General features: G+C 41.9%; 1 protein-coding gene across 1 annotated transcript in view; it reads left to right on the top strand.

The window, feature by feature from the left end:
- Positions 1-2,774: 2,774 nt before the first annotated feature.
- PPP1R3A (protein phosphatase 1 regulatory subunit 3A) overlaps positions 2,775-26,171 on the top strand; it is a 30,174-nt gene continuing 6,777 nt past the window's right edge. The window contains exons 1-3 of the mRNA XM_081928941.1: positions 2,775-3,640; positions 25,808-25,866; positions 25,986-26,122. Coding sequence (XP_081785067.1) covers positions 2,820-3,640; positions 25,808-25,866; positions 25,986-26,122 — 1,017 coding nt within the window. The 5' untranslated portion in view covers positions 2,775-2,819. The remainder of the gene's footprint in view (positions 3,641-25,807; positions 25,867-25,985; positions 26,123-26,171) is intronic.

A 26,171-nucleotide genomic window follows, 5' to 3' on the forward strand; every position in this document is an offset into this window, starting at 1 on the left:
CCACAAGAACTTTAAACAATTAAAACAACAACAACAACTAAACATTACAAAATAAAAAAGCCACGGCGACAAAAAAAATCCAGTTTACAAAGGGCCAAGTCCCTTACAAAACCATTTTACGTTCCGCTTGCCAATGTAATGTATCTAAGTACATGAATGAAGCCTGAAAATATACTATACAAAACAGAGACGTTAAATGTCAATATGTTGTGACTACCAATATGTTGTGACAGTAAACTGGACAGAAAATTCATGGATGTTGGTGGAGCCACATGTGAGACCAAGTCAGAGAATTCTTCCAACAGAAAACACCCCTGTTTTGAATTTTTCTTGCTTGAATTTTTCTTGCTGAGATGGTGAAGAAATTCAGAGAGGGGTAAGACTTTTTTTATGCAGTGTGTGGTGACTGCAAAGAAAAAGAAAGGAAAAGGAAATTCCATGTGAGGGAATTTGGAAATGGATTAAAAATAAAACCATCAGTATGATCATTCCCTTAATACAAGTCTGCAGTGTGGATCACAAGTGCAATACAGTATACAGTTCTGCTCACCCCATCTGAACAAGGACACGTTGAGCTGGAAGGGGTGCAAAAAGGTGCAATCAAAATTAAGAGGTTTGAAGTAGTGTCTATTTGGAAAAGAAAGCTAAAGCATTTGGCCCTTTTTTACTTTTAAAAAATGTGACGGGGTGTGGATAAATGCTAAGCATTTTAATAAAATTAGGCATGGCGTGAAGGAAGCAGATAGAGAAAAGGTATTCTTACTCCTTGTCCCATAATAGAAGAATCTGGGGTCATCCAATGAAGCTGATTTGTTGGAGATTCTGAACAGACAAAATAATTTGTAATTTATGGGATTTTGTGGCAAAAGACATAGGATAGCCTCTGGGTTAGATGACTTTAAAAAGGCTTAGACAAAGTCACATGGGGTAAGGGTAGCAGTGGCTGCTAATAATGGTGGCTATATGAAACCTGCATGCCTCTGTATGCCATTTGCTGCAGAGGCATGTCATCCGGGGCTTGTTGTATTCATGCCTTGTTTTTGCGCTCCCCAGAAATACCTAATTGGCTACGGTGGGTAACAGGATGCCAGACTAGACGGGACTTCAGTTTAATTCAGAATTGATTCTGAATACCAGTATGGAGCCTGATTGTGCAATAAACATGTAATTGCACCATATGCAGTTCCTTGTTATTCAGATGTAACTGACATCAGTGTATTCACATTCCCTGAACAGCTACATTTCTGCATCAGTTAATAGACTTTTTTTAAAGTCCTCATGGAAATTACTGTTATTGTTGTTATTGTTATATTTCAGGGCAGTTCACAGCATAAAAAGATCAGCATTTCTCCTAATACACACATTTTTGCAGGCAATTTCCCCCAATACAATGCATATGCAATTTTCTTTAAAAATGTATTTTTTGCAAACTGTCCCCTAAGACACACATCTTTGCACACATCTGATTGGAGAAATTTCAAAGGACAGATGAGTTTTGGCTCATATATTGTTTCAGTTAAGTGCAATTTAGGTAGGTTCACAATAAAATCCTAACCGAACCAAATTTATTCCCCATCTGTAATCTATTCAGGGTAGGCTTTATCTCTTTTGCACAATGTGCAGGTGCTTTCTAATGCTGACACAAAGTCATTGCATATATATATGAATGGGCGGAGAAAGACTATTGTAGGGGCTGGTCAAAAGATGACTCATGCAATGCCGAGAGCTACCTGATACAATGTAGTATTCAGTTATAATGGGATTATATCTGACAGGCACCATAGCAGGGCAGATTTGCCACACTTGCGCCACATAGGACACATCTGTTTTGCAGTTGCTAGCTGGCAATGATCACAACCTTTTATTAAAATCCTACAACATTCCCGCTGGCCCTCTCTCCCTCCTTCCATCTTCCCCACAGTGCTTCATGTGTTTTGACATGAGGCAGTTTCATCCTTTGCTTCAAGTGTAAGGGTTAGAATCAGTGCTGTTTGTCTAGAAAAAGAAGTGCCAGAACTCACCATGAACACCTCGGTTGTTCTCTTAGAACGGCAATGGAACCCACCTGAGAGGTGCCGGAACTGAGTTCCATTGAGTTCCTGTTGAAAAAAATGCATTTGTTAGACTCTTACCTTTTGAAAAGCATTTAAGCTGAAAGTATTGTGGATTTCAGGACACTATGCATTAAACCACAGGGCAAAAACTATATAGAAAGGATATTAAATGAAACTTAAGGCAGCTATAGGAATGACAGAGACAAGGAGTGGCATCAATACCAAATTAAACCAAATTAACTGATTACAACCCTAGGAACTGTCTGCAAAGCGTAGATTAACATGGTTCACGGAGGGCAGATACTGGCTCCCTGCCCTTAAAAAAATACACGTATGCAAGGCAAGTCAAACTGCCTATTTTGTGCATAAGATAGAAATCTCATACAATATAGGAATCTTCAAGATGACAAAATAAACATCCCAGATCAGGAATCTATGGTTGCTTTCTATCACTTGGAATGTCAACTTAGTATATTATGGATACGTATGCTTTTATGTTTGCTTTCATGATGAAAGTGGTTTCAGGTTTTAAGTTGTTGGCTGGTTGACATCTGTTTCAAAATGGATGTTTTCACAGTAATGCTATCAGACTGAAGGCCTTTGGAGAACAGGCGAGCATAGTTAAAAAGCCATTGCTTCTATTAATAGAGCAGAGTCCCTTCTGCAATGTCAACTGTAATATTAATCCTTGTTTCAAATCACAGGTCTCAAATATCAGCTGCCACTACTCAGACGGGTCTCTTTCGGTTTATATCAGAGAACCCAATGGAGTCTTTTGAAGAACCTGGTCAGGTTAGTAGGGAGAACTTATTAGAAGTTCCCACTTTAAGCGATTCTCTCTCAGAAGATGAAGATGTTAAAGCTACACTGCAGCACCGCTTCTCCCCCAGCCCCCGGAGGCGGAATTCAGATTCTTCTGAAGAAATGGAAGCAGAAGCCCCATCCAGCATTGCAAGAAAAGTTTCATTTGCTGATGCATTTGGTTTTGACCTTGTATCCGTTAAGGAGTTTGATACCTGGGATGTTCCAATTACATTACCAAATGACGACTTAGAAGATGAAGTTGTGCCTGTGGAGGAATTCTATTTATCTCCACTGTTTATACTGCCTGCCACACAAGAAGAGCTTTTGCAAAAAGTGCGTGCACAGAAAGTATGGCTAGAGTCTGTCGAGTTCCTGCCAGGGATAACATGTATGAAGGGCATCATCCGTGTTCTGAATGTATCCTTCGAAAAGCTGGTCTATGTCCGAATGTCTTTGGACAACTGGCAGACTTATTATGACATCTTAGGAGATTATGTGCCTAATTCTTGTGATGGCGAGACTGACCAGTTCTTGTTCAAGATTTCATTGGTTCCTCCTTATCAGAGAGAGGACGCTAAGGTTGAATTTTGCATCCGTTATGAGACATCGGTGGGAATATTTTGGGCAAACAATGACAACCGTAATTATATTTTGATCTGCCACAAAAAGGAAACTGCGCCACCAGTGGAAGAGAATAAAGCCCAGGGAGAAGTTACAGATAAAGTCCAGGAAGGTGTTACAGACAAATATATCAAAGGCTGCTTAAAGACAATACCAAGCAGGTGAGGTTGAATCTTACACTTCCTTCCTTTTAAAAAAGTATTGTAAAACTTTCAATGATAGTTTCCCCAAAAGATGTCCCTATCTCTTCAAAGAAGGAGATGCTGTTAATAACTTTTTCAAAATCTGTCCCTGTGGTTAGTTTTATGCTTTGATACTACTCTAAATAAAATGTATATATATATATATATATATATATATATATATATATATATATATATATATCCAGAGAGGTTAACTTGAGGGAAATGTAATTACCGTAGTCTTACATCCTAAGTGTATTACCAAAATAGTATGAAAGTCATAACTACTAAGTAAAGGTGAAGCAGTTCATTACAGGTGAAACAGCTCATTCCTGATGCCTAAAATGTCGAGCATAGTTAGACTTTGATCACTTCCTATTTAATTTCACTGTAGAAATTTAGCAATAAACCTGCATAGTTGTTGTATACTCCTGAGAATTTAAATGGGTTTTGACGATAGTTGGGAAATGTTTGAAGTGTTTTTAAAGGCCCGTAATCCTTTAAAAACAATTATATTGGTCATAACAGAGCTCTGATAAAGAATTAGTCTGACCAGGGGACACTTTGAGATGGGAGAAGAGGTGGGAAGACCACCTAGTATATGTTATGCCACCAAGTTCTGTCGCCACAGAGACCAGCTTATCTTTCACCTTTAGATTGGTAACTTGTGAAGGGGCAGGTAGCAGCATCCTTGCTTGAGAGGTCTGCAGCTGTTGACTCATGCATGAGAGGAATATAGCGGAATGTATTTAGGATTTTGTTATATTTCAGTCATAAAGAAAACACACAATGTAAAGATCTATGTTTTGGTTGCTCTGAGAAAAGCAATAATCAATTTTGTTTTGTTTTGTTATTAACCATCATCTAGGCCAGGGATGGGAAACCTGTGGCCCTCTGGAAGTTGTTGGACTCCGACTCCTATCAGCCCCAACAAGTAGGCTCAATAGCTAAGCATGCTGGGAGTTGTAGTCCAACAGCATCTGGAAGGCCACAGGTTCTGTACCCCTGATCTAGATTCTGCTGTTTCCTATCTGTTACCGGTATATGTTTTGACCGGAAGTCTACAAGTGTATATTGCAGATGAAATGTTGGGTCCCTAACAATCTCTCTGTTATCTCAGAGATCTTAGCTATCTTTTTGCAGGTTTAAAACAAGCAGCCTGTAATGGCGCCTGCTCTGGTTATATAGATGATTTGCTTCGTTGCCATGGCATAAAATAATGCACGGAGATGCTTTCTTTTGCACAATGATCCATTAGCCCTGTTGTGGTCACAATCAGAGCTGGCTCTATATCTGAGCCGCAAAACATTTGCCTAATGGACTCCTAACATTGGCGGGCTGCCACAATATTGGTGGCTCCTCTTTGGGCATATTAGTGGCAGTGGGCAGCAGTTGTGCCATGATCTGTAACAAGGAACTACCATTTCAAAAGTCGTTCCGTGCCTTGTGATAATTTTGGCTGCTGTTCCGTTTCACGAAGTAAGATGGGCCCAAGGGAGCACAGGTGGGTAGGCAGGCCCAGTTGACAGAAGGCATCCACAAGTGGAGATGCTCAGCAATTACCTGAGGTGCCAAGGGCTGGTGGTGGGATTCTGCAGATTGGATTTATAAGATTAGATCCAATTAAGAAGAGCCTTGCTGGATCAGACCTGACCTATCTTTTCTAGCATCCCATTCTCACAACCACCAGCCACATGCCTACAGGAAGCACACGAACGGGATATCAACAGAGAGGTGCTGCTGAGAGTCCTGCTGCAAAGCAGTGCTTTCGGACATCCCCTTAGACTCACAACTTGTATGGTGTGAGGAGGATGTGCATGAAACATGAGTCCAAAGCCCTTTAGGGTGTGGGGAACTAGTTGTGCAGTTCTGTTGGATCCTGGCCCTGACCTCCAAAAGCATAACACCTATGCTGCCTTTCATCATATGTTAGACCTGCATTTGATCACGAGTTTTCTGTAAGCTCTAAACTAAGCTCAGGCACCTGCTCCCTTAATAGTTTGGACCCTAAGGGGATATTTTGATAACAATGACCTATTTGTATATAGTTGGTCATGATTCTAAGGACTCAGATATAAGGCTGACAATTTGTGACGCAACTGAATTAGTCTTAAGGGTTGAACTATGCAGGACAGTGGCAGGGTTTTCTCCCCCACATGCCTGCCTGCCTGCCTTGTTCACAGATGGGGGGCAAATGTATTCATCTTAATCTGATTTTGCTGAATTAGGATGGCTTCTTCTGTGGGCCTGATATAACATGTATGTTGTCGCCATGGTTAATCTGTGATATTATTATTATTATTATTATTAATAATAATAATAATATCTTCCACACCCTCCCCAAGGATATACAATTCAACAAATACATAATTCGAAAACCCAAAAGAAAAATATTCTAAAATGGATTAAAACATTCCAAAAACAATTACAGTTAGAAACTTCTAAAAGGGACTGCAATGAAAAACCTCTTTCTATCCAATGATCTTGAGGTAGCCAGGAACAGCCATGAAGGAGCATTTTCAAATTTTTCCTAAAAGTTAATAACAAAGAAAAAAGCACACCTCACTAGGGAGGACATGTCACAAATTTATGGCGAAAGACTATAATCTCTCTATCTCTCTATCTAACAATTGGAAGTGGTAGGATCTGACTGAGCACTAAAAGAAGCGCATAGGAAAGATGTGCTAAATCCTCTTTCCTGCCTCCTTTCCCCTCAGTCTGTGGCTTAGACACTTTTCTCTATTCCTTGCTCACTTCTAGTATCAAAGCTAAGGTGGGAGAAAAGTACTTGGAGCAACTGCGTGAGGGGAGATCAGGTGGTGTATGTGTCAGGGGGATGCAGTGCCCCTCTCCCAGGAACAGGTGGTGTGCTTACTGATGCAATAGAGGCGCACGGTGGTGCTGAGATTGGGGGTGCCCAGCCACACCTCAGAATCCATGCAATGTTCCCATTGGTGTGCTCATCTTGCCCTGACCTCTCAATCACCTGGTGGCCCATCCTGTTAAGTGGCAAAAATGCTGCTTTTGGGGAGGGCGACCACTCAGTACCTCTCCAACTCACCAGATGCCCCTTTGTGCTCTCATATATTCCTTTCAAAGGTTGCCTATGTGGCATGGATAGGCATACCTGCATCTGTAGAGACCTTCCTTGGTACCCACAGGGTTTCTTTCTTTGGCTTCACCACCTGCAGAAATTAACCTTGAAAGAAGAGCCAATAGGATAGTTTGTGGTGTGTGCTTTGTTGCAGGGTGTGTGTGGTGTCCACGATCCAAAGGTTTTACTCGTAAAATAATGCCCCGTCTCACAGGTTGTATGGGAATAAGGGAGATGTGTGGCTGACACCATCACCATGTTTTTTATTATTATTTTTTGTGTTTTTTATATTTTGCTGGAAGCCACCCAGAGTGGCTGGGGCAGCCCAGTCAGATGGGTGGATGATGATGATGATGATGATTTGTAGTTTCAGATAACCTGTTAACCTCTTTTATGTATTACAGTGGTACCTCGGGTTACATACGCTTCAGGTTACATACGCTTCAGGTTACAGACTCCGCTAACCCAGAAATAGTACCTCTGGTTAAGAACTTTGCTTCAGGATGAGAACAGAAACCATGCTCTGGCGGCGCGACAGCAGCAGGAGGCCCCATTAGCTAAAGTGGTGCTTCAGGTTAAGAACAGTTTCAGGTTAAGAACGGACCTCCGGGACGAATTAAATACTTAACCCGAGGTACCACTGTAATTGTAAAATGTAATCTGTTGCAGATTTTTATATATATTCACATGTACTCATACATTTAGAGAAAATACAGAGTGTTTATTGGGCTGTATCTTCAAACTACCTTTCTTTCTCCTTCCCTGCCCCATGTAGTTTAAATTGTTTGCTAACGTTACCTGGAATAATTTACAATTGTTACCATTTTTCCCCAGACAGAGATTAGGGCCCAACATTTTGGGCAAGATGAATCTTCATATTTTTATAGACTAGCCATCATGTGTCTCTTTGTTTTTAATAAAATGCTTCACTTGTAACAATGAGGTATCATTCAAAAATATGCAGTGAACAGAAATACCTGCTGTAACAAAAGTAATTAATAGACCTTGACATTAGAATTTTGAAATCTCCCCAATTACACTTACAAGTCACCTCCTGGACTCCAATTTGTTTTATCCATTGGCGATGTCACAGCAATTAAGCCAATGGCACCCAGGTATCCCCCTCCCAAACTTCCTGCTTGTGGAGCATGAACATTCTGGTAATCTGATTTAGCGCAGTGCGTGGAGACTCGCCGAATGGGCGGCTCGGTTCGGGGGTGGCTCATGGGCCAGTTAAATAACCCCCATGGGCTGCTTGTGGCCCATGGGCCTTAGGTTGCCTACCCCTGATCTAGATGGTGCTGTGAAAGTCATTCTGTCTCTCTCAGACTAATGTCTCTCACTCCATAGTAGTGAACATAAATGAGACAATATGGCAATGTGTTCTGTACACATTGTTTTCCTGAGGCTGCTGCCACTCCCCAGTAATATGATTGTTGTTGTTTAGTCGTGTCCGACTCTTTGTGACCCCATGGACCAGAGCATGCCAGGCACTTCTGTCTTCCACTGCCTCCCGCAGTTTGGTCAAACTCATGTTGGTAGCTTCGAGAACACTGTCCAGCCATCTCGTCCTCTGTCGTCCCCTTCTCCTTGTGCCCTCAATCTTTCCCAACATCAGGGTCTTTTCCAGGGAGTCTTCTCTTCTCATGAGGTGGCCAAAGTATTGGAGCCTCAGCTTCAGGATCTGTCCTTCCAGTGAGCACTCAGGGCTGATTTCCTTCAGAATGGATAGGTTTGACCTTCTTGCAGTCCATGGGACTCTCAAGAGTCTCCTCCAGCACCATAATTCAAAAGCATCAATTTTTTGGCGATCAGCCTTCTTTATGGTCCAGCTCTCACTTCCATACATCACTACTGGGAAAACCATAGCTTTAACTATATGATTAGAAAATATTAATAATATAAATATATAATAAAGCAGCTCACTGTGCCTGGGAGCTTGGAGTGCCCCCTTTCTATACCTTGGCCCCACACAATTGAATCATCAGTTTGTCTCAGTCATGTCTGGTGATACTCAGAAATGTTATCAGCCATGGATGTTGGCAGACTGAGATAGAAAATGGGAAGTGAGGAGGTTGGCTTTGGTATGGGGCTAGGAATTGGTTGACAGGGCTGTCGCTCTACATTGCCTTCAAGAATGGCTGAGACATGGCCATGTTAGGAGTGGGCAGAAATGGCCAGAAGTCATGAGAAATCTTATCAGGGGTACTGAGGCCCGTGGGATGGTTCAGAGAGGTTGAGGCAGAGGCCAGAATTCCCTCTCATGAAGGAGTGAAGGGGATGGCAGTAATATCTGAAGCAGACTAGAGGGATCAACTGCTAGCACAAAACATATCACTATGGGGTGCTGCTTCTAACTGCTTTAGGATGGGGGTACTTACCTATTTTACTTACCTGAACTAGTCACTTCTACTGTGTACATAATGAAAATGCATAGTAGTATCTTTCCTGAGCTTGTTGCATCATTCAGCGCTCCAGGGAAGCAGGGCGCATTCCTGGATCACAGTCACACATTTTCAGTTTGCCATATGATCTGATTTTGTGATCTGTTCTTTTTCAAAGAAAGGCACAGTCAATAATTTTTGTCATCACTGTGTTAAGATAGTCAGATATTAGTTATATAATTCTTTAGAGCCCAAGTTGATGCATCTGAAATGTTAGTGAAGGATTTTTTTAAAAAAAGAGGTAATATGTGATGGAGTACTAGATCTATTCTGTCATAGGTCTAAGATAAACGAGAGACCAAATATTTTAATATTGAAGTGTTCTATCACAAGGAACCACAACTAAAATACGCATGTAACAGTGGTTGCTGCCAATGTAGGTAGAATTTATTATATAAATCTGGACAATTATGCAGGATTTTGATTTGCTGAAACTGTCTGCTTTCTTTTAAGAAAAAAAACTAACTCAGCTGCAAGCAGCTGTGGAAATGTTTAGAAATATTAAAGTGATGGGTTCTAACCCAACTAAGTTCTACTCGGAGTAGACCCATTGAAATTACTGGCCCTCTTAGCCATGCTCATTCATTTCAATGTGTGTATTCTGAGTATATACTGTAACAACGGATACAACCCAGTGTCTGTAAAAGCCTTAGTACTAATTCATACATTTAGCAAAAGTATGGGGTACAGATTATCCCAAGATTACAGCATGACTATATATGTGTGTGAGAGAGATCACAAATCTGAGTGTATCACCTGATGATGATGATGATGATGATACCTAATACTGGGAATCGTACAATAAAGGGAAATAATACAACCTTGCCAATAGCTTACACCTATAAAACCTCATATTGAATTCTGCTTGCATGTGCAAACCTGTCATTCCTAGGAGCCAACTCCTAGGGGCCAAGGTCCCTTCAGCCTCCCCCATAAAATATTTTAGGGGACTGCCCCCCAAGTTGATGGGCGTTGTCATTCAAATGGTGTGCATGTGCCGTGTCATGTGATTGATTATGTGGGATGGGGCTTACCTGCCCTCCAATGTTTTGTTCAAGTTGGCACTCCTGCCAACTTAGGGAGAAGAACTGGTTGCAAATATGTTTCTGGTTGTAATTCAAAGTATTTGTGATTAAAGCCTTTAAGTGGCTTAGATCCAGGATACCTTTGGACCTAAAGTATAGGTCTAAGGCTTACAATATTCCATATTCTTCTGCTTCCCTATCAACCTGCCTGTTCCCTAACATCAGAAGTTGAGGCTCCTCTCTCTTTGTTCCACCTAGGATGGCAAGAGAGGGACTTCTCAGTGGTTGAACCCTGTCACAGAATACCTTGCCCTGAAATGTTTGGTGTGTGGGGGGGTTATTTTTTGTTGTTTAGCTATTAAAGACTGTTTTATTACAATAGGCTTTTTTGTTTAATTGGCAGCTGATATTCTCCTTGCTTGCTTGTTTTATATTGTTGCTTTCATGAAATTGTAATTTTAAATGTCGCAAGGTGCCCAGAGTGCTGCTTTTGCACCAGGAGGGCAGGATACCAATGTATAAATAAATGAATGAAAGAACAAACAATGTTAGCTAGACTTTTTCCTGTGAAATAACTTGTTTCACATGCAGGAAGTTAACAACCGAGTCAACCTATACATATCTACTAAGAGTAAGACCCATTGAGTCAAATGTTGATGGCTCCCAAGTAAGTGTGTCTAGGATTGCATGTGTTCAGAGGTGGCAAAATCCTGTAAGGGCTGTACCATGAATTTCAGTTAACTTTTTGAATCGGCTCTCTGTTCCTTTGAGTGTCGGGTCATGCATGCACAGAGCACCCAGTCATGTTATCATGTGAATGCACCCCTGTTGCTATTAATTCACTTTTGACTTTTGACTTTTCTCCTGCCATCAGTCTGCTCCTCAAAAAACAGTTAACTACAAAATCTCAAAGAATCAAACAAAATCTCTTAAACAAATGATGCATGTTAAGATGCTGGAAAACAGGCGAATGCATATAATTTCCTTGCTAGGATAAGTCAGAAACGTGGGGTGCTCATCTTGCAGAAGCAGGCTGGGTTTTTGTTTTTATTTTTAACAGACCTTTGGGTACGTCTTGTCAAAGCCTTCACTTGATAATGCCGACAGCTGCTGATCTTCTCTCTGTTTAAGAAAACTTGTTTGCCTTGTGTTTTCCTTTAAATGATTGCTCTCCAGCAATTAATAACCTTTTTCTCGACCAAAGAAAGACGTGTGTTAAAAAGAGTATACGTCTTTGCATAGCTCGGGATTTTTGCTCCAAGCCCAAAATTGAAAGAGCAGCCTGCAATCAGCCTGTGGCTTTGGCTAAAGCCCTTTGCTATTATTAGGAAGTGATGATGTACACGGTCTTTTCCAGTACATGGTCTTTTCCAGCAGAGCAGCTGTTCCCTGCTACTGTGAGGGTGGGCTTTGCATTTACAGGGTGACAACTGAGAAAACAACACTCTCGCTGTTCTCAGATCCTCTTTAATATTCTTTACACTAGACCAGCAGCTACTGCTAAGAAATTCACGGTAATTTTTGGGCAGCTAAGGAAGTCTCGAATGTTTGGGCACTTCTGGCAGCGAAATTGTAAAAAGAAATACGGTAGATTGATTTTTGCAACTTCTTTGGGCCCAACACATAAATAATATCCAATTGACATTATTATTATTATTGTTGTTGTTGTTGTTATTTGCCTTTTACACTGAAGTGCATCAAAGCTGCATGCACAATCAAAATAGAAATATATATGGTACAAATCCTACTCACCCCACTTAAAATGATGCACATAAGATGAGGCCACAGATATAGCTAGTTACCCTTCAAATTAAGGACCAAATGCCTGGCTGTAAATAAAAATGCCTTTGCCTGGTGCCTAGAAACAGACAACAAAGGCACCTGCTGTGCTTCCCTCAGAAGAGTATTCCACAAATAGGAAGCTACCACTGAAAATGTAAATGGAGAAAGGACAGAGGGGTTTAATGTGGTGTCCAGGTTGGTTTGTGTGTTGAAACAAAGACTGAGCTAAGTATCAAGAGAGCCCCTTCACCCTTGACTTCCTAGCTCACACCTAGCCTATCACAAAAAGCCTCTTACCTGTTTATTTGCATCCATTTGTCTGTCTGTGCATGTGTGTAAGTTAATCATGTTTTTTCAATTGCCATCAGATTCCTTATGTGCTGTTCAGAGGTTCATAAACATTTTCTCATCATCTCAGCCAACCATTGGAGTGTGGGAAAGGATGGAGAGGTTAACTGACCATCAATAAGCAGTTCCTCTTATTTACAGTACTGTGGGTTGTATTAAGTGTTGGCCGTACTCAGAGTAGACCCATTGAAATTAATGGAGATGGCTAACCTAGGTTCATTTTAATTTATATCCCACCCCTTCTCCCAAAGGAGCCCATTAACTTCAGCAGGTCTACTCTGAGTAGAATTTACTTGGCTACAATCCTAAATCTAAAGAGTGTCAGTAAATGAAGCAACTATAAGGAAAAAAAGGACATAAACCCAATACCAAATAAATCCAGACATACAGAATCTATATCTATATCTATATCATCTATATCTATGAATGAAGGTACAGGTATGGTATTTATGCAGTCACTGTGATGTAAAAGGGTAAGATTTTTGGTAAATGCAGTTACTTATTAACTTATTAAAATATTTATACAGCAATGCAAAAATTTTTAAAAGCAATTATTAAAACGAATGGCTACTCAGGAAAATGGTTAAATTACGTAGATCTGTTGGCATTAAAAAAATATCATATTTATTTAGCAGTTGCAAAAAACCCTACCATGTCTTTAAAAATGCTGACTCATATACCATCAGCCCCCCAAAAGGGAAGTGTTTCTCTTTTGCTCATCCGATCTTGACCATAGTTAATAGAGAATAGTGACAGGAACTGTGGACCACACAGTATCCCCCACCCCAACATCAGGCTCCCAGCTTCAATCAGCTTCCTAATGTGAATGTAAAATGTGCCTTTGGCCGGGATGCTCATTTCCATTACAAAGAGCCTCTCCTCCACTTTCTCTTGCACATGAGAACAATGATCAGGCACTGAAATAAACAGCAAGAGAGAAGCACAAAAGCAAATTTAAATGTGTGTGGAGGGCAAATGCTCAAGAGTGGGCGTGTTGCAGCCATCAGAGAGGCCGGCTCTGTTGGCCGTCCAACGGTGTGTAATTGGCTACAGCTGGGAGGGAGAGCCCTGGCGCCTTTGTCAGACAAGAACCACAGCACACAATAAACAGTGATGTGCTCAGCTTTTCGTTTACCAAGCTGCCAGTATTGCAGTGGGCCATTTTATGTCTTTCTGCCATGAAAACCCATGCTCCCCAAAGCCGTCAATGATATGATTTCTTAGTGAGCATGCTTAGAAAATTGGCCTCCCCGCCAAAAGTAAATTTCTAGTACTCATGGTGCAAAGCAAAATGTTGACTAATGTCACTAGTGTGTGTGTGTGTGTGTGTGTAATTCCTTATCTTTTTCAGCATATGCCATTGGAGCAAATGCGCTCTATTGCTTTGTAATGGGTATGGGAAAGAAGCTGCAATTTGAAAGGTGTTGTGAGAAGATACACACTTCTTGTGCACTGCAGGTAGTGCTGAAACTCAGTTTAGAAGCCATTAGAGCATGGGTAGGCAAACTAAGGCCTAGGGGCTGGAGCCGGCCCAATCACCTTCTAAATCTGGCATGTTTTTACATGAGTAGAATGTGTGCTTTTATTTAAAATGCATCTCTGGGTTATTTGTGGGGCATAGGAATTCGTTCATTCTCCCCCTTCAAAATATAGTCCGGCCCCCCTCAAGGTCTGAGGGACAGTGGACCAGCCCCCTGCTGAAAAAGTTTGCTGACCCCTGCATTAGAGCGTTAAGTAAATGTTCCTTATCTCTGGAAACATTCAATAGGATAAATAGATCTGGAGAAATTATTTGTCAGACTGAAGGGTGGGGAACAAGCAGAGTAGGAATTGGAGTAGAATGAATCTGGTTTGATCATACACATCTCCATGGTGAGCAGACTGGATTGGCCAGTCCAACACACTGTTTCTCCATTCTATTCCCAGGCTAGGAAGCAAGAGCAAAGTTTGCACTGCATAATGGAGTTTTAGCAGTGCATACCTTTTTTTTTTTGCAGGCAATGAATCCTTGCTGGACATCAAATTGGTGTCTGTAACTGCCTGTAACTAATGGATGTAAGCAGCAGGTCTCAGACACAGATATGTTAAAAGAGCCAGAAATTCAGGGGACTCTGCATTTTGATCAACGTGTATCATAGAACTGAAGAGCTGGAAGTGACCCCTAGGGTCATCTAGTCTGACCCCCCCGCAATGCAAGAATCTCAACTACAGCACCCATGACAGATGGCCAACAAACCTCTGCTTAAAAACCTCCAAGAAAGTAGAGTCCACAGCCTCCTGAGGGAGACCGTTCCACTATTGAAAAGCTTTTATTGTCCTAAAGTTCTACCTGATGCTTAGTCAGAATCTCCTTGCTTGTGACTTGAAGCCATTGGTTCAAGTTCTATCCTCCACAGCAGGAGAAAACAAGCTCGCTCCATCTTCCATGTGACAGCCCTTTAGATATCTGAAGGTGGCTATCATCTCTCCTCTTTTCCAGCCTAAACATACCCAGCTCCCTCAACTGTTCCTCATAAGGTTCGGTTTCTAGACTCTTGATTATCTGCACTGCCCTCCTCTTAATACTTTCCAGCTTGTCAATATCCTTCTTAAATTGTGATGCCCAGAACTGGACACAGTATTCCAGGTGTGGTCTGATCAAGGCAGAATAGAGTGGTACTATTACTTGCCTTGATCTGGACACTATAGTTCTGTTGATGCACCATAGAATAGCATTATTTTTCGTTGTTGCTGCTGCATCATTGTTGACTCATGTTAAGCTTGTGGTCTATTAAGACCTCAAGATCCTTTTCACATATGCTACTGGTAAGCCAGTTGTCTGCCGCCTTATATTTGTGTAGGTGACTGAAGTATGGTGTACCAATAAACCAAATAATTTGCCTTTGGTACTGTATCTGTTGTTTATCCCTGGATATGCTTTACTCCCATACCCACTGGGTTGCTAAAGAGCAAACCCTGAATTAGATCACCAAATCAACACTTTTAATAAAAACCTTAATTCTCATTGATATTTCCATATTCTATGCTACATCCTGACACTATAGATCCTTGGAAAATTCAGTATTTGTGAATTCAGATCTGAACTGCCCTTTCCAGAGTAATGTGCAGACCACAATGTGGCAATTCATTAGATTTCACACTTCTCCAATTACAGCGATGCAGTTCTCAGATCAGAATGCATTTAAAGAGCTGCATTTTGAGATAAATGCACTAAAAAAAAAAATGTACACCATGAGAGAATATATACCTACAAACGCCCTTTTGCAGCCAATTAGATTTAAATACACACTTAAATGCAAACCCCTAGATTAGTGCAGAAATAGAACATGTTTATGAGTGAATGCATGCAAAGTGACACAGATGAAAAATAGACCAATCTGGTGGTGTACCAATCTGGTCACCATAAAGAAGCCCATGAAACAAGACAGGCCAATTGTCACAGCACCATGAAGAGTTTTCTCATTAATTTCTAAAACTTTCCAGACTCACGTTTTAAATCCCCTCCCCATTGGTCACTTACCCTCTAAATATTGAATATGATCAGCATGCTAAACAGCTCAAATATCATGCTCAAATATGCTCATCTGCTAATCATCTCCCAAGGTGGTAATCTGCAGTGACCTTAGGCATGTAAGCCTTTAATGTTAGTCTAATATATGACTAGATAGACCAATATTCTGACCCATACTTATCTCTGGAGACACTCAAGAGCTGGTTTCCATGTAATACACTACTGGTTTAGACGCCCTGTCCTACACTTCCTGTCTCTTTCAGGCATGTACTTTATAGATGCGAAGAGTGTGTAATGTGTGGTCTATTAGGAATGTTTTGGAGCTCTCTGCATCATAGAAGAAGGTGCTACATTCTGTGCTGCCTGCTCTTTTTCACACAGGGTGCTGATCACATGAGCCAGCTGCTCATATGAGTTGAAAATGAGATAATCAGTGGCAGAACCTTGTGAAAGCATTTGTCTTCATGTTTGCTGCCATTCATGCAGCAGCCTGAAGCTAAGGATTTACAAAGCAAGAATCATAGTGAACAATGTGGATTAATGAGTGTAATGCCCCCTTTATTTCAGCCAAATGGGTCTTGGAGTTGGACTTGGGGTACCTTGTCTCCCAGGTCCAATGCTTGTCTTTTAAGCTCAGGGTATGGACCTTCTGGGTGGCTTTGAACAAGAACACCCTGTCTGCATTACCATTGCTCTACTGAAGCATTCCCAGGGTGACCAATTATGGACTCATCTGAAATAATGCTCCAAAGAACTCTGGTACCTCCTACCATGGGGACAATCTGATGGGACTGTAGAGAACATCAAGAAACTCCAGTGTACAGCCTGAGGGCACAATCCACTGAGAACCAAACTGTTGAAATGAATGGGAGCTTTGCAAGAGTTCTTGCAAGGGCAAGGCTCCATTCATTTCATTGGGCTCATGCAGGAGAAGGTCCTTGGTCCACTTGGCCCCAAGAGCTTAACATGTTAGTATCTCAACAATTAGAATATTTCCCCCTTGTTGTTAACCCTTATTGACAATCCTCCTGCAGTTTAAACTCAGTGCTTTTTGTCCTGTTATCAGGAGGAAAAGTGGAATGGTTGAGCCCTCTCTTTGTCAGAGATAAGTTTTAATATTTGCAAACTGGCAGCTTAGTCTCAGGGCTGTCGCAGGCAGAAGTATTTGCAAGTGTCGGGTGAACTGAAACCATCTCTTGCCCAGTTTCTGATAAGCCACACTGGAATTGTGCCAATCCCTGCTAGTCCGAGCCGATTAAGAGGATCAGTGCTGGCTGCACAGCCGGGCTGTTGCCAAATCCTGCTTACCAGATGGAATAAGGCCAGGTTCTTGGCCATGCGATGCTGGCTATATTGTCAGGGAAAGAAACACATCTTGCACAGTCACCTTAAAAAAACCATTCCTCCTGTGAACTCAGGCAAACAGGTGTTGAGCTGAGTAACGAAGGTGAACGCAAGCTCACTGGTGATCGGAGATTGTGATGCAACTTTTAGATGACCTTGTCATGAACAGGAAAATCATGGCTAAGACATCTGCACCTACATGCCAAAAAGGTTATGAGAACTGGCCGTCACTTGATACAACGTAATGACTACCCAGGAATGAGGTCATGTTCCTCAGCATGAAGAAGCCTCCAATTCCTATCTTATGCCTCTGGCACTCTGACCCTGGGTATACGCATAGAAAAGATAAGGCACAGACTGGAGCGCTACCCCAGTGGTATCCTATGCGATGTGAGGTCAGAACTCTCCTGCCACCATGTCTGGTTCTGGAATAGTACATTGCTAATATGCTTCCATCTCTGCCCGTTTGGGGGTGGTTGCTCTTCCCTAATGTAGCAGTCGCTCACCTTGCTGAGAGAGCATGCTGAGGCCCAATGGTTATTTTGCTGCATCTTAATAGTTATTGAGTGGTTTAGTGGCTCACAAGAGCAGGGCTTAAGATCCACTTTATTCTAAGAAGTTAAAAGAGCGGTCAGCATAAAAGCATCTCAAGAAGTGTTGAAGAGTCTGAAAGTGGAGGGCCTGTTTCTTACAATGGGAGGATCAGTGCCAAATAATGCAGGATTGCCCCTTTTTAGAAGGCAACACTCTTGGTGATACTTTAGAAATATTGCTCTTGGGGATACTTTAGGAATAACCAGGAGAAACGCAGCAAAAATGCCTTACCACTTGTACGTCCTCCTCTGAGAAGATGTTGACCTTTGCTAACTTACATGAATCCATGATTCCTACAAGCACTAGTGGCTCTGTTCTTTGGCGAACAAGAAGAGAAGTGTTTCTACACCTCATTGCATGAGTCAGTCAACTCTGAATACCGACTGAAGCTTGAAAACAGCAAAACAATCTGTGCAATTATCTGACAAGCATAGGATTTAATTTGCCTCCAGTTGCTACTGTAACCACACCTAATCCCTTGTCCAAACTTAATGTGGTCCAGTGGAAAACTGACATTTCTCAAGAAAAGCCAAACCTAGTGTGCCAGAGAGTGGCACTAAGGTTTTGATCTAGAATGGAACCCCTACACTGGCCAATCTGTGTAAACAAACAAACAAACAAACAAACAAACAAACAAACACTACACATAAGGGTACAGCTACATAACTAATATAACATCTAATTTCACAGGAACAGGATTTAAGCCACCTTTTGCATCTGTGGCAAATAGTATAGGTTTGGGTTTGCACCTACTTAGTATGGAGGAAGTGAGACAAGTCTGACATACATGGTGTGAGGAAGAAATATAGCATTTGCTCGTGAAAACTGGAAACAGGATCCTTGGCTTTTAATGGAACAGGGAACTGGTGACATGATACTTGCATCCTGCACTACAGATATGAGGCATCGCTCAGCACTCAGAGCTGCTGTGTTTACTGCTATGTATGTTTACGGGGTCATTAGCAGAACAGATGCGATTACAAAATTTTGACTGCTTCTTCTTTTTCTGTGGGGTCTGTCCAAAGCTATACTTCTCTTGTCCTAAATCCAGCACTCTGCAGGCCCCACATCAGTTGTCTGTGCTTCCTGATCTTTTAAACAAGTCCATGTGTGGAAAAACCTCATTTTGTCTTTCCCTGGGCTTTCACTGAAGCAGCAGACATCTGGGAATGCTGCAGAGTAAAAACCACCAAAGAGAATATTCATAGAATGAAAGGACATTCATCACTAGCAACCCATGCCCTCCTCAAATGTAAGGGAAGCAAAACCCAAACCCTGCACCTCGCCCACGAGTATTTCACAGAAATATTTTCTTCCCTTGAAATATTTTTCAACACCTCCCTCCACCCCTTAACAGAAAAATGTGGGAGACATATTCAGCACAGCACTAGAATAATACCTTGTAATTAAATATGACAGATATTTTAAAAGTCATTCCATCGCCTCTGTAAGAACCTGCACATGAGCCAATAAGTTCTTTACCTTCTTATCAGCTACACCTTTTATGAAATTCAAAACTTCACTGAAATTCATAAAACACAGAATTTGGATTAAATATTAAGGTTCCTGTGGTTGTGGATGTTGATTATACCAAAATCCCTTTCACATGTTTAGCTCTGAACTGGCATTTTTTTCTTGTTGTGCCATTCTTAGCTACCACCATTAGTCATTCCTTCAATTTCTCACAATATATGTAGCCTTGTTAGCTTTTAAGCTCCATTTGTGGTGAGCCATCTCTGCTTTATCAGTCCCATAATATTTACATGAGACCTACTGAAAATGTGAAAGCTGCAGCTGCTTGATGTCTTGCCTTGCTCCAAAAAAGATGCCATAATCCTGCATAGCGCAAAACAAGGCCAGTTGGAGATGGCAGTTGGAGATGAGCAGAAAACAGTGGGTAGCCAGGATCCAGGTAAGTCAGACTAGGTAAAGGTGACTCTGAGAAGGCTAGACTTGAGAAAGGAACCTGGGACTAAACCCAGAAGCAATGTAAGATGCTTAGCAGAGGACTGAGCTCACCTGGGCACCTAAATATTGACACAGAACCCTGCTTACCCCTTAAAAGCATAAGGGTAGCAAGAATTCAAAGAGGGCAGTGCTGTGGCCTGTGGTGCTCCAAAGCTGGAATGCCTCTCATAGCACCCCAGGGAAAGAGGGGTCCTGGGCAGCTGGAGATACGAGGGAACGGTGAATTCTGGTGCCTTGGTTTAGCAGTCTAAATCCCCATCACCAGAGGCTGCTGACCTTCCCTAAAAGTGGCTTCCCTTTCACCTGAATCACTGAGATCTAGAAGCATCTATAGTTTCAGAATGGACAGCTTATGCAAAGCCCATGATGAGATGTGTTGTAGAGCAAGATACCATGTGTAAAAGGCAGAGTCCCTCTATAATACATTGGCTCATGAACAGAAATGAATGCACATGAAACTAGAAGGTAGAATCAAAGTGAAGGATTGATACAATACCGATAGAATGAAAATGTACCGTAACTGGAAGCATCTACAAATGTCCACAAGGCAATGGTTTTTGCCCAGTGGCTGTGTCAATCGAAGGCAGCTTGCCCAACCAATCTTCACCTTCCCCATCTCTTTCTTGCAGCCCCCAATAACCCCAAAAAGCTTATTCAAGGGGACCTACTGATCATTGTGGGTTGTGCCACAATGTAAAATGGGGAAATGAGGATGTGGGAATCACCTAAACCAGACAAAGGAAACTTACACAAGCAGAGCTCTATTGGGGAAAGGTCCCTTAGTCCAATTTTGTATCATTTCACTCTCCGTACTGCACTTTAATTGATGGGGTCCGTTGAAAACGGCTTCTCTATGCAAACCAGGAAGTGATCTCTCCAGACAATGGTATGACTTTTATTTTCTAATCTCAGTGGCTGCAATCTCCTGTGTGACATGGACACTATTAGGCAGTTGAATGTGCATGTGTACTCTGTCCTTTTCCCTCCTTCCTTCCTGTCCCCCTCAACGCAGCCCCGGGCACTGGCAACCCACACTACGCTACTGATTTAGCCCGCAATGTCCCCCAGATCCTCTGAAAATTGCAGATGGTGGAGGGTAGGACAGATGAGGGGAAAGGTAAGATTGATTTTGCAAGTTGTCTTCCACTCCCAGAACCATTGGATACAACTCAGTGGATTTTCTGTGGGAAGCGACCGTATGGTGCCAGGAAATTGGAAATATATATTTCCTTTTGTGGTTTTCACATATGCAGGGCACCTATCCAGGGCAGAGATGTTGCTTGACGATAGAGATACTGTTTAAATAAAAACATTATTTGTCCAAAACAACTTTTCCCACTGCGAATAAGATACTGGTGAACTAAGGAAAGAAGTAAAGGCTACATTATAAATTTAAAAAGGTGGTGACAGGTCATGTGTAGATTGTTGTAGCCAAGTATAAATTTAGCAACCTGCAGCTGAATATTTTTGGAGAATTATTTCAGCTTGCCTGCAAGATGTTTGAATAAAATGGAATGGAAAAAAATGTATAATTCATTATAACTCCAGGATTTTCCCTAACGGCAACACATAAATGCCTCCCCTACCCAAATGGAATTATATAGGGCAGAATCTACAAGACAGCTCTCCTACAGGAGAAGTTCCTAAAGTTGGGAGGAGGGAGGGGAATAAAACTGGAAAACTGTAGGGCTGGAAATGGAGCTGAAGTCCGTCTAGTCCAGGTTAGGATGTTGTTGCAAACACCCCTAAAGCAAGGATGCAGAATCTGTAGCCTTCCAGGTGCTGCTGAACTACAGTTCCCATCATCCCTTGTCTTTGGCCATGCTAGCAGTCATGCATTTGTTTCTCTCCATTGCCATGTGGCAGCATCAGAAGTAAATGTTGCAATAGGAAAAAAATACAAGAGGCCTCCATATTTAGTTATAAAGTACGTCTAACTATTCCAAGCGAAATAAGCACTTGCTACAGAGGAACCTGCAACCTGTTTACTGATTTAGCTTTGTAGCAGACTCCTCAAAGGTATACTAAAGGGTGGAGGAGAAATTTGGTTTTGTTTACATTTTAATGAGAATCTACCTAGTTCACAGTTTTTGAACCAATGCACGAACTGAAACAAAGCTATCCTAAGAAACTCACTCTTCTCTGAATTTCATGATGCAGTTCTTTAAGAATGCACATGTCAGAGGGTCATGCATAAAAACACATTATACTAGTGAACATAGCATTCTGTTAAGGAAATAACATGCAAAAGTGTATATTTCAGTCACAACTCTGTACAAAAAAGTGTTTAATATGGTAAATTTGCACCAAAATGCTCATGAATTTTCATGAGGGTTTTTTGTGTGTTTTTAATTGCAAATTTCTGCAGAAAGATAGGAAGAAAATGAGAAACGGAGAGACCAGGAGCTGACATATCTGCCCCCCTTACTTATACTTGATCTAAAACGAATGTCCCAAAGGGTATTTCTGTTATAATACTGTGGCCGATGCTGTAACTGCTGCTTTTGCCGTTGTTGTTACACAATTGTATGCACTGCTTTTGCAAATTAACAAAATTGTTAGCCAAAATGACAAATCCCTGATCAAAGTGATTGCAGTGAACTTGATCTTATTTATTTGCTCCTGATGGAGTGTAGGAATAGATCTTGGACAAATTTATTTTTAACAGGGATCATTACAAACCCTTTGTCCATCACTTTTGCAGGGGTTATGTTCTGGGTCTCCACACACATAAGTGAAATCGCATAAAGTGGGGAGCACCCTGGAAACACCCTTTAAACGCCCTCTCTGACACTCTCTCTTCAATCCATGCCAAAAATACTGCATCAAAAATTATCCACAAATAGAATTAAAGCTCTTGGGCTGGCAGGAGGCTGGAGGATGCCCAGGAAAACTGCTGCTGCTCTATCCCACACACCAGCTGTTAGACGGGGAGGCTGAGCAGCGTAAGCAAAGCCCTGCTGTGCCTCTGTCTCTTTGGGGCTTCCTTCACCCTCACTGATGTCCTCTTCAGGCTGTAGGAAGGGTCTTGTCACAAGGCACAAGGACTCTCCAGCTCTGTCCTGCCATTTCCAGTTAGGAATTAAATTATTTTATTATTTCCTGGTGCCACGTGCATGCATAGAATATGTGTATGTGTGTGGATACCTGTATGTCCTTATAGTCAGGGCTTTTTTCAACCAGAATTCAGTTCCGGCACCTCTCAGGTGGGTGCCATTGCCATTATACAATATCAAGGGAGGTGTTCATGGTGAGTTCTGGCACCTCTTCTTCTAAAAAATATCACTGCTTATAGTGCTATTAAAAGGATACAGTGAGAGGACCTTTTCCGTTGTAGCTCCATGTCTCTAGAATTCATTGTCAGCTCACCACACTCTAGCCCTGTAGAGAGATTCTGAGGACCTCTTTGTTTCAGGTGACCTAGACATGAATTATATCTTTCATTGCTGTAGTGCTCTTTGAACTGGAATAATAAGGGAAAACAATGTTTTCCTATTTGGGATTGAGCAGTGTTTTCCTATGGCATTTAGTGCTGGGGTGTTTCGTACAAATCATCTTATATTTTATATTTTTGAATGTTTATCATGAAAGCTGCCTTGAGAGCTTGCTACCCAGAAAGGCAGCCTATAAATACACTCAAAGTAAAATAAAATATATTCTTCATTTCTTCCAACTTCCATCTATACTCCACCTCCTTGCCATCCTGGAATTCAAAGCAGCAGACTTGGGGTTCTCAGGAGGTCTCCCACTTAGTCACTGACCAGACTGACACCTGCTTAGTTTTAGCAAGGGGGGTGCACTGTGATCAGTTGTGTGCCAGCTGACTTGTGCAAAATTCCCAGTGATGCGATAAATAAACAAGTGATTTTAGGGACACATTTGGCCAGGGGTGGGTAACCTTCTTTGGCCCGAGGGCTGCATGTCACTTGCACATGGGGCCATAGGCAAAGGTAGTCAGAGCACCAACATGAATTTTCCCACCCTGGCACTGTGTCTACCTATTCATCACCACTTATTGGCTTACTCCACAATAAAACTGTCTTTGTCCTTTCCAGCCAACATAATACTACATCAGGGGGAAAAGCGAAGATCAGTAGGGCTAGGATAAAAAATATGAAACCTTTGATTGTTTGAACTGAAGCCTTTGTTAGTGAGCTACACAGCTAGCTTGTGAGCCAGTTGTACAAAACATTTGCTTTTGTATACCAGCAATGATGTAAGGATAGGTGTCACTGGAATTACTTGGGTTTCCTTCCTTCCTTCCTTCCTTCCTTCCTTCCTTCCTTCCTTCCTTCCTTCCTTCCTTCCTTCTCTGACCATCACAACAAACATTCTTTGTATTATCAATTTCTAAAAACGCTTTCATTCATGTAGGGAAAGACACTGGCATTTCAAATCAGAATTCTCCTCAAGCTGCGCCAAAGCAGTCTTTCCCAAGGCACAAGCTATTGAAGAGCCTGGGTATAAATAACAATAAAAGAGAACAAAACAGATGGCCCACCTTTCCTTGTCCTCAGCCACAGAACGTGCAAATTAATCTGAGAATGAAGAATGCATGAGACAACACAATAATTGACAGCATTAGGAACATAGTGTGTTGTTGGAAGCTGTCTTCTAATCAGTCAGAATTCAAACAGAATCATGCTCCTGTTGTAGAAAGTGCTGAGCAAGTGGTTCTTGATATAGTTTGGACTACTGCAATCCGTTCTACGTGGGGCTACCTTTGAAGGTGACCCAGAAACTACGACTAATCCAGAATGCAGCAGCTAGACTGGTGACTGGGAGCGGCCGCCGAGACCACATAACACTGGTCCTGAAAGACCTACATTGGCTCCCAGTACGTTTCCAAGCACAATTCAAAGTGTTGGTGCTGACCTTTAAAGACCTAAATGGCCTTGGTCTTCTTTAGGGGCACAGAATCGCATGAGCAACCCCATATGACTCTCTTCAGGATTAAGACACCACTATTTGTCACCAGGGCTGTCTTAAGCATATGTGGCACTAGGGTGCAAAGATCTGCCCGGTGCCCCCCTCCAGGTTGCCCAGTCCCAGGCACTCAGGAGGGCGGAGCCAGTTGGCCACCTCAGTGTCTCGCTGGCTCAGTTGCCCCCGAACTCACTGTGCAGAGCCTCCCACAGCAGAAGAGCCTGCCGCGGCACTCCGACCGACGGGCGGGCTCTTCCCCGGACTCAACTCTCAGGCTCCGGACTCTTGGCCTGGCACCCTGAGAGCCTGGCACCCAGGTGCCCCACACCCATAGCGCCTATGGATAAGACGGCCCCGTTTGTCACATTAGTTTGTTGATCGGGCATTGACCTGGATAGATGAGTCCATTTACTATTGCATTTTAGCAATGTTATTTTTATACCCTTATTACATTTTAATATTATATGTGGGATTAAAGTTGTATACCCTCCCTATACTATTTAGGAATACTTAGTATCATTTTTTTGTCTTCAACGATCACAGCTTCTGAGTTCAGCTTTGGAGGTCAGTACATCATTTGTTGCGTCTTATATGGAGTCAGACCAATGGTCCATCTTGTTCAGTATTGCCTACATGGGCTGGCAGCAGCTGTGCAGTTTCAGGCAGGAAGTCAATCCCAGCCCAGTCTGGAGATTGAACCTGGAAGCTTCTGCATGTACAGCCATTGATCTATATGGCATACACAGAATGGACCCCAGTGAATTGCAAACAATGTGATTAATGGACAATTGCCTCGTGGATATGGCCCAAGAAACAACACAAGGAATGGGATAATCAGTCTTGGGGGGGGGGAATGTTTTGGCCCTCTGCTTTCAGCCCAACTCATTTGGAAAGGACACAAAGATGTTAGGCTACCTCTGGCAACTATGGTGGCCTCAGACAATGATACTTCAAGCCACATGGGAACCCTGATATTTAAAGTTATGTTTATGGAGAAATGCTAATGGCTTATTCTGCCTCACTAACTTTGATGCCATTAGCTTTGCAGATAAAAAGATTTCGAACTTAAATTCTGGGGAGCATCACTGACTTTCTTTTCTCTTTTAACAGTAAAGAAGAAATATTGCCAACAGCTGATGAAGACATATGGAATAATTCCAGGAGTTCAGGTACAAAACCCCATTCAATTAGTTCTTCCTTACCGCACACCTTAATTTTTAAAAGTAACAAAACACCCTGATATATATAGGTGTGTGTGTGTGTGTCTTTCTGTGTGTTAACTCTTCAGAGTCAGACATCCCCAAAATTCTTTATTCACACGTGGATGATAATGAAATTCAACAATGTAAGGAAAATGTAAGCAGCAAAGCTGTGGAACGTAACGAAGATGATAATGAAGATAATGAGAAAGAATTAGAGTTGTTGGTAAGTGTTGTGCATTATTCACTTAACGGTTTGATAATTTGAACCCATT

This window comes from Podarcis melisellensis (genome assembly GCF_964234715.1).
Source record: "Podarcis melisellensis genome assembly, chromosome: 10".
NCBI classification, from domain to species: Eukaryota; Metazoa; Chordata; class Lepidosauria; order Squamata; family Lacertidae; genus Podarcis; species Podarcis melisellensis.